At 40.5% G+C, this 10,000-nt stretch overlaps 1 protein-coding gene across 3 annotated transcripts in view; it reads left to right on the forward strand.

The window, feature by feature from the left end:
* The first annotated feature begins 104 nt into the window (after window positions 1-104).
* Window positions 105-10,000, forward strand: part of LOC114654202 (ADAMTS-like protein 1) — a 388,522-nt gene continuing 378,626 nt past the window's right edge. The window contains exon 1 of one of the 3 annotated variants that reach the window (XM_051929881.1): window positions 105-688. In XM_051929881.1, coding sequence (XP_051785841.1) covers window positions 623-688 — 66 coding nt within the window. In that variant the 5' untranslated portion in view covers window positions 105-622. The remainder of the gene's footprint in view (window positions 689-10,000) is intronic. The other 2 variants (XM_051929878.1, XM_051929877.1) reach the window with 2 other exon arrangements.

The raw sequence follows: 10,000 nt of genomic DNA on the forward strand, positions 1-10,000 counted from the left end.
TGGACGCCAGTGCTTCACATGCTCACCCACGCACACGCACGCGCACGCGCACGGTTTGGATTGGCCCGCCTCACGACTCTGGGGCTCCATAAAGAAAACCAAGGCAGACGTACAGGTGCACCGATCCCGATTGTAGCGATCAGAAAGTCTCGCGATGTGACAAATACTTAACGCCTGCCCGATAACTCGACCCCGATGTCACTCAGCAGGCGCAGCTCGGGCTTTTTCGTGCGTTTTCGAGAACGAGGCTCTCTGTCTCTTTAAGAAATGTAAGGTGGGTGAGCCGCTACTCTGACGCACTGCTGGTATGCAAACTTATAAATGCAGCAACATGGTGTCCTCGGCGCGAAAAAAGTGGAAAGTAAGCTTTAAAATGTCACAGCACCATCCACCCTTTTAGTGACCAACGAGCTCAGCAAGAAGAGCTGCCTTAAGATTGAGAAGAATTACTTAGAAGTCGTCAAAAGCCGCCAAGTTAAAGCCGTGTGGGATAAATAATTACGAAAACGGAGCGGCGAGTGATATGAAGTGTCACTGAGAGGGAAAAACTAAACCTGGAACACCGTAACAAGAGGACAACCTGGAGAAATTACACTTGAGTAATCCTAGAAGTGCGGGCGAGATGGCTGCGCTGGTTTACAGAAGGACCTTTGTCGTAGTGATGACCCTAACGTGCGCTTTGTGTCAGGTAAGCAGGCGATGCCGCCCGCGATGGTCCGCAGTCTTGTCACAGTTTGGTGACAACCGTACGAATCGGGACGCCGGTTTCTTCTTGATCACATCCAGTCGATTCTTCACGAGAGCTGTTGTGGTGGGGCCGCCGTGTGCAAGTGGACTTTCCAGATTTGTCTTGTAAATGGAGGTGCGGGTGTGCTTAATGGGACCTGACTTTAATAATAATAATAATACTTTGCATTTATATAGCGCTTTTCTCACTACTCAAAGCGCTCAGCAATCATCTGTCATCATTTGCATCAATCATCTGTCAAGTTGTCAGTGTTGGTTTAATTTTTATGTGTAAAATGTTTGATCTAAGGGTTCACCATAAGAATCATGCTCGCAGCTTTATTAGATTTTATGGCTGCGTTTTGGTGATGTGTTTTTAATGTTATGGTGTGTGATTTTTTTTTTGTAAAAGCTGCTGGAAAGCAAAATTTCCCTCTTGGGACGAAAAAAAAATAGTAATAGAATTGAAATAAATACACACTGGAAGAGGCGTAGAGTGATCATACACGGCACTACTTCAAGTATATTCGTGTGTCACATAATGTAATAATCTAACACCCATCTTTTGCAACGTAGGTTACTGGAGGACTGGAGCCAATCCCGACATTTGTAGGTGCAAGGCAGGATCAATTCCAGGACAGCCTTTGCAAAAATAAAAAGCGGAATAACATTTTGGAACCTAAGTAATGGTGCGCTCCTGTTGTTGATTTCAATTTCTCACACATGGCGTTCGGGGTTCTCTTGCACAAAGACAGATGCTGTCAAGATCAGCTTCGGAGCCAGCACTCGACCCTGCAGAAGACGAACCGATAGACAAGGGTTTTGTGGCGTGGTGACGTGTAGGGCGACATAACTAAACGGAATGCGAAAATGCAGGTGAATTTGACAGGCGATTGGAGTTTCGCAACGCGATCCACGCGCGCGCGCGCATGCGTATGGGGGATTGCAGTCACGGGCGAGGGATACTGGGTACGAGTCCCGTAGGGCACAGTCTCTGCAGAATTGTGCAACTAATTCGTCTCTTGTACTTTTTCCTCCCACATCCACAAGCATCAGCGGAGTTTGACTTGGGCTGGGTGGCTTTAGGGGTGATTGTGGGGAGGATTACGAATCTTAAACCAGAATTGTGCTTTTTAAAATCACATCTACACAGCCTTATATTCACATCATATCCCACATCACCCATCAGAAATTATTCCTAATACAAAGTTACAATATAACCTAAATCGCACAATGGCACGTTTAAAACTCTTGAAATTATGAAAAAGTGTACAAGTTCGGTTAACGAGTTTTTGATGATCCGCTTTTTAAACTTATTGTAAAATAAACGCTTTGTTATTATGCATGGCGTGACATTCAGGTGTTTGTTTAGAAAGACCTGCAGGTGGGTAGGAGGTGCTAAATTGACCCCTGATGTGAAACTATCTATTATATAGTGCCTTTCACATCTATCTATCTATCTATCTATCTATCTTATAGTGCCTTTCATATCTATCTATCTATCTATCTATCTATTTTATAGTGCCTTTCACATCTATCTATCTATCTATCTATCTATCTATCTATCTATCTATCTATCTATCTATCTATTAGATAGATAGATAGGAAAGGCACTATATAATAGATAGATAGACAGATAGATATATAGTGCCTTTCCTATCTATCTATTATATAGTGCCTTTCACATCTATCTATCTATCTATCTATCTATCTATCTATCTATCTATCTATTATATAGTGCCTTTCACATCTATCTATCTATCTATCTATCTATCTATCTATTTTATAGTGCCTTTCACATCTGTCTATCACAGTGTTTCCCAAACCTGGTGGGTCCCACTGTGGCTGCAGGTTTTTGCTCTAACCAGCTTATATTTTTAATTGAACTCCTGGGATAATTAAGTGATGTCTTATTTCCCAAGTTCTGTGTTTAGGGAATAATATAGAAATTAGAAAACTAAGTTTGCTAAAAAAATAAAATAAAATGTACCAAGCAGTTATATAGGAATGATGTATTTTTTTTTCTTTTTAACAGTATTTTCATCTTGATTTTCATTCTACTTTTCTAGGTCTTCTAATTGTTTAATTAATCCATTATTTACTCATTTGTGGGTCGGTTGCTAAAGCACTTGCAGCCTTTGATTATTCAGTGTTGTTTGCCTGTATGTCTGTTCTGCTCGTTTTAAATTGTCATTAATAAGATACAACAAACGGGGGGAAAACTGCACAGAGAAAGGGCAAAGTAAAATGAAATCAACAAAAGAGAGTTAAGTATTGAAATCTAAAGCAAAAGCAGAAATATTTCTAAATGTGTTATAAATGTAAAAATCATACTGCTGTGCTTTTCTGAATGTCGAATAAAAGAAAAATAATACCAGCTAATTAAATGAGAACAGTGCTGTCAGGTGTTGTCACTGATTAGGAATCTGGTGGGAAACAAAAACCTGCAGCCACAGGGCTTCACCAGGACCGAGTTTGGGAAACACTGATCTATCATATATATATCTCTGTGTGTGTGTGTGTGTGTGTGTATATATATATATATATATATATATATATATATATATATATATATATATATATATATGTATGTATATATATAATATATGTACTCGTCCAGATTATTCAAAAAAAAAAAAAAAAAAAAAAAAATTATATATATATATATATATATATAAATATTTATATATACACAGTATGTGTTTGTGTGCATATGTATGTATATTTATGTATATATATATAAATATGTATATTTGTGTGTGTATGTATGTATATATGTGTATAAGAATATAAGAGAGTGTGGTGCAGTCATTAGGACTGCTGCTTTCTACGCATTCCCTGTCGACGGCCGATTCTTCCTCTGTGTCTTCTGCATGTTCTCCTCATGCTTATGTGGCTTTCGTTTTCCTCTCACATCCCAAAGACCTGTGCATCAGGCTGACTGGTGATTGTTTGTGGGTCCCGGGGTGGTCTCTCACCTGGTTGAGGGTTGTTTTCCTGCTTTCAGCCCAGTGCTGCCAGGTTAGGCTCCACCCTCTTGACCTTAAACTGGGTTCAGCACGTTTGATGATGTTGCGTGTCTTTCATTTTTTTTTTTTGTCCTGCACTTCCTTTAAGCAGCTGCCAGTGCCAGACAACAGAAGCCTCCATGTTGAGGCGTATTTTTCCATCAGCACTTGTTTAATAAATAACCATTTAAAGGGGCAGCAGGCTGGTGTGATCAGAAAATGCAGAAAGATTTCATCAAGCTAACTGGACTAAATGATTGATGCATGAACAGCTTTTGCCCCTCTGCCATTGTAAAAGGGCCATGGACAGTGACACCTCCTCAGACAGAATGAGATCAGACAGTCAGTGGCAAATATGTTTTGGCAAGCATGAAGCCAAATAAAAATGTTCTTGATTTAATTAAATGACAGATGCATATGTGAATTTTACAAGACATTACTGATACTGAGAAGGAGCCAAACTGTGAGGACAAAGGCTTCAGTCACTAGAAACAAAAGGACATTCTGATTTAGTGAGAGCCCATCAGGTGAAAGGCAGGAACAAACCCTAGAGGGGGCGCCACAGGACCCTCTCACATACACACATACAGCCACTTGAGTCAAGCCTCAAACTGGAGCACCCCAAGGACAGCCCCCGACACACAGGGAGAACACAGGCACTCCACATGGACCACAGTCAGGGGTAGGATGGGAGCCAAAGACCCTGAGCTAACCACTCAGCCACCCGAGACTAAATAAATCGAGCAGCGTCGTCTCCTTTACTTCTGATGCGTGTTATCAAATCATTTTTTATTAGATGCTGGTTTTAATTTCTGTTTTAACTGGTCACCTCTGTTCTGCATTCTTTGGTGAACAAACCTATTTTGAAAGGTGCTACCCACTTTAATAAAAGACCAAGTGTGTGTATGCGTGTCTGTCTATCTGGTTGCCATGTCTCTGTTATATGCAACTAATTGCGCATTTCTTCTAAAATGGTATTTAATCAGCATGTTCAGAGTTAAGGTCTGCAGTGTACCATCTATTGGAATGTATTTTGTAATTCATGTAGCAATACAATGCATTGCAAGTGTAATGCCAACAGATGGCGCATCACAAACATTTGAAGTAATGAAATGCATTGATAGAAATGTTTGTGATGCACCATCTGTTGGTATTACACATGCAATGCATATGTCTCTGTCATCTGCCATTTGACATAGAATTTGTAAAGGCAGTGTTAATGTTTGTGAAACACCATCTGTTGGAATGATGAATGCAATGAATTGTATTGCTACTAAGTTTTGTGTTGCACCATCTGTTGGAATGACAAAGACATAACAAGTGAATAGGTGCACCGATATGCAGACACAGAGACACTTTTATTAAGGTGGGTTTGGTGTGAGATTCGTAAAAGCAATGCTAAGTTGTGGGATGCACCATCTGTTGGAATGACAAATGCAATTCATATGTATGTTGAATGTCATTTGGTATGGAATTCATAAAAGCAGTTTTAATGCTTGTGAAGCATCATCTGTTGGAATGATGAATGCAATGCATTTTATTGCTACACAGTTTTGTGTTACACCATCTGTTGGAATGACAAAGACATAACAAGTGAATAGGTGCACCGATATGCAGACACAGAGACACTTTTATTAAGGTGGGTTTGGTGTGACATTCATAAAAGCAATGCTAAGTTTTGGGATGCACCATCTGTAGGAATGACAAATGCAATTCATATGTATGTTGTATGTCATTTGGTATGGAATTCATAAAAGCAGTTTTAATGCTTGTGAAGAATCATCTGTTGGAATGGCAAATGCACCACATTTTATTACTACAAATGTTTGTCATTCACTCTTTGTTGTAATGACAGATACAGCAGCCAGGCAGGGGCACAGATACACAGACACTTACCCTTTTATTAAGGGTATGGGATTCATGGCAGCAGCGATAATGTTTTTGATGTGCCATCTGTTGAAATTACAAATGCAATGCATTTTATAACTACAGATGTTTGTGATGCACCATCTATTGGAATGACAGAGACATAGCAAGCAGATGGATGCATAGGTATAAAGATACATATCCTTTTATTTAGGTGGATTTGGTGAGGGATTCATAAAAGCTATGCTAATGTTTGTGATGCACCATATGTTGGAATGACAGAGACACAGCAACCGGATAGGCACACAGCTCTACAGTTGCAGAGACACTTTTATTAAGGTGGGTTTGGCATGAGATTCATAAAAGCAATGCTAAGATGTGGGATGCACCATCTGTTGGAATGACAAATGCAGTGCATATGTATCTGTTATATGTCATTTGGTATGGAATTCATAAAACAAGTGTTAGTGCTTGTGAAGCACCATCTGTTGGAATGCTTTTTATTATGGGCTGCATTTTATTAATACAAAATGTTTGTGATGCACCGTCTTTTGTAATGACAGAGACATAGCAACCAGATGGACACACGGATATAGAGTTACACATTCTTTTTTTAAGGTGGGTTTTTTTTTGTTCTTTATTTCGCCTTATACAATTTTTTGTATTAGGAATTTGTTAGTTTTCGCATACCCCTTGAGGTCAGAGCGCAGGGTCAGCCATTGTACAGCACCCCTGGAGCAATTGAAGGTTAAGGGCCTTGCTCAAGGGCCCAGCAGAGAAGGATCTCTTTTGGCAGTGACGGGGATTCGAACCGGCAACCTTCTGGATACCAGCGCAGATCCTTAGCCTCAGAGCCACCACTCCGCCCTGGATTTGGAATGGGATTCATAAAAGCAGTGATAATATTGGTGATGCGCCATCTGTTGGAATGACAAATGCAACACATTTTATTATTACAGATGTTTGTGATGTACCATCTATTGGATCTAATCAGCAGCTCTAGTCAGGGTGTACTAAACTGAAGTGGTTAGTCTTCAGCTGGGATTTGAAAGCTGTGACTGAAGGGGCATCTCTTATAGTAGCAGGCAGACCACTCCACACTATAGGGGGTCCTGTAACTAAAAGCATGACCTACCACTGTTATTTTACTAATCCTTGGAATCATAAGCAGACTGGAGTCTTGAGATCATAATGTGCATTCTGGTTTGTAAGTCAGGATAAGTTCAGATAAGTAAGTCAGACCTCGGTCATTTAATACTTTATATGTTAAAAGGAGGATTTTGAAATCTGCCCTAAACTTAACCGGGAGCCAGTGTAAGGATTTAAGAACTGGAGTTATGTGTTTGTATTTCTTGCTCTTGTAATAATTCTTGCAGCAGCACTTTGGATTAACTGAAGGCTGTATAAAGAACAGTTTGAACATCCAGTGAACACCGCATTGCAGTAGTCAATCCTACTAGAAATAAATGCAAGGATTAATTTCTCAGTATCCCGCCTATTTAGAAAACACCTTCATTTCCCAACATTTTTAAGATGGACGAAACCTGATTTGGACAACTTTCTAATGTGTGCTTTTAAATAACATGCAAGAGTCAAAGAGAACTCCGAGATTGTGGGCCGAGTCAGTAAAATGAATGGGGATTCCAACTGAGTTAAATGATGAGAAAATATCATTGTGATCAGCGCCATTCCCTCCAATAATTCACATCTCTGTTTCATCGGGATTTAAAGACAAGTCGTTCACATCCATCCACTCCTTTAATTCACTAACGCAACCAATTAAAGACAACAGCGGAGAAACTTCATTTGGCTTAAAACAGGGGTCCCCAACTCCGGTCCCGGAGGGCCTCAATGGCTGCAGGTTTTCATTCTAACCCTTTTCTTAATCATGAGTGACCTGCTAATTAACTTCTTTGGAATTCATTTTAATTGACTTGTTTTTCGTTTCCCTGAATTTCTTTCCTTCAATGGCACCCAAACAGAAATGAGATGTGAAGTGAGTGAGCCGGCAGAAGACCAACTCAGTCAGGGCCTCAAACTCAAACTAATTTCACTCCAACCAGCTGCTTAATCAGGAGTCTTGTTGTTAATTAAACTCGTTCTTTAATTTCATGGCTTGTTGCTGCTCTCATTGTGCAATAACAGACATTTCTGAAGTTGTTGATTTTCTCTTTTCTAAGAGCTCCGGTCAAAAGTTACGTGGACCTGAGAAGATCAAAATTCCCGAGACCCTCATTTTTCTTTATTTTCAGATATTGTATGATGGTCACAGTTTGCTGGTCCTGTTTTGGCTTATTTTGTATTTCATTATTGTTTGGCTGCTAATTAAGGAAAAAGAAACAATTAAGGAGGGTGGCGCAGTGGTAGCGCTGCTGCCTCACAGTTAGGAGACCTGGGTTTGCTTCCCTGGTCCTCCCTGCGTGGAGTTTGCATGTTCTCCCAGTGTCTGTGTGGGTTTCCTCCCACAGTCCAAAGACATGCAGGTTAGGTGCATTGGCGATCCTAAATCGTCCCTAGTGTGTGCTTGGTGTGTGTGTGTGTGTGTGTGCCCTGCGGTGGTCTGGCGCCCTGCCCGGGGTTTGTTTCCTGCCTTGCGCCCTGTGTTGGCTGGGATTGGCTCCAGCAGACCCCGTGACCCTGTAGTTAGGATATAGCGGGTTGGATAATGGATGGATGGATGGATAATGAAATTGTAATAGCTCAAAAACAACAAAACAGACGCATTTTCGTTGTCTGAAACCGGAATCTTCTTCTGCGCGATTTTTGGCGACACGTGCGAACAGTCCTCCTCACAACAACACATCGATCGACGGCCTTGAAGTTACACAGGCATCAGCAGAGGATGGACCATTACGTTGTTATTCGGAACAGTAAAAGAGTGTCACTCTGGGATGAGGACATGACTTCAGAAAAACGCATCTTTCAGGTAAAAATACAAACTTTGCTTCATTGATGTAACAGTTCTTTAATGAACGTTATTGTTGTTACTTACTGCGAAATAAAGGGCGTTTTCTCGTTCTCGTTTCTTGTATTTTTCTTTTCTGATGTGCGAAAGAACAAAAGGAAAAAAAGTAATCGTTTTGCGTTTTTCATTTTTCCCTTTTAAATTGAAAATCAAATAAGTGTCTCTCTCTCTCTCTCTTTTTTTTTTTTTTTAAAAAGATATTTTCTGAAAAGAAATTTCAAAAAGTACACGGACCCAAGGTGCGCTCCAACACGTGGTGAGACGGCCTGTATACTCAAACAGAGGCTGGCGAGGGAAGGAGGAAGGCCCCGCCCCCCTGCTCTCGGCCCACAGCTACTCTGTTAGATTTGCATAAATACATCGGTGCCGCAAGCGAACTCTGGAACATAGCGCGATGAGAGAAGTCGCAAAATCAACCGGAAAGTTCGAGCAAAGTCTAGAAAACAACCCGATCTAAATCCGTTAAGTAATTCCCTCGTGTAAAGCGGACAGAACGCGCTTGGACCACGAAATTTTTAAAACCGTTTCTTAGCGAGCACCTCTGGGCCAAATTTCAAGTCCCAAGTCTTCACAGTTCGGGAGGTTTCGTGATGAGTGAGTCAGTGGTATTTGGCATTTATATATAGATAACAAAAATAAACAATAAACATTACACTGATAATAATTTCTAGGAAGATAAACAACTAATTTACAATTTTGTTTCGTTATCAATCCGAATGCGTTCTTGCTCCGCGCAGAAAACATCTCCACCTATCACTTGTACACCACATTGGTTCTGGTTTTCACAGCGTAATTATATTAAACTAATAATTAGAACACGGCTTATCAGTGCGCTATATTCTTGTCTAGTTGATGCTTATAAATAACTAGTCATTAAGCCCGTTACAATAACGGGCGCTAGAACAGTAGTGCATAAACATTAGTAGAAACAGTCTATATTAAATGGCAAGGGACTTTGACCTCATTCTTTTTGTCGGTCGTATTTTTCTTTCTTTCAGCCTTTCTTTTGTTGATGTTTACTTGCTGAGCTGACTGTTCTTCATGGGCTGCCGCCGTGTATTGTGTGTCTTTAATTTTCTGTGACAGTAATACTGTCTTGTACGTCCACTGGCTTGTACGTCCGTAATATACCTTTCATTTTCTCTGGTGGTAATACAGGCGTGCGCGTCGGTAATATGCCTTTAATCTCCTCTGACAGTAATACTGGCTTGTATGTGGCTGTAATATGCGTCACTGTATTGTGTACCTTTAATTTCCTCTCGCAGTAATACTGGTTTGTATTTCCGTAAAACGCCTGTAACTTTCTCTGACAGTAATATCATGCGTCGCACTGTGCCCCGCGCATGCGCACTTCACCAGAAGACGCACAAAGGGATTTTATTAAAGAGGATGATAGGTGAAAAATCATTGCTGTTTCTCTATACAGTATATGAAT

The sequence above is a fragment of the Erpetoichthys calabaricus genome, chromosome 7 (genome assembly GCF_900747795.2).
Source record: "Erpetoichthys calabaricus chromosome 7, fErpCal1.3, whole genome shotgun sequence".
Taxonomy (NCBI): Eukaryota; Metazoa; Chordata; class Cladistia; order Polypteriformes; family Polypteridae; genus Erpetoichthys; species Erpetoichthys calabaricus.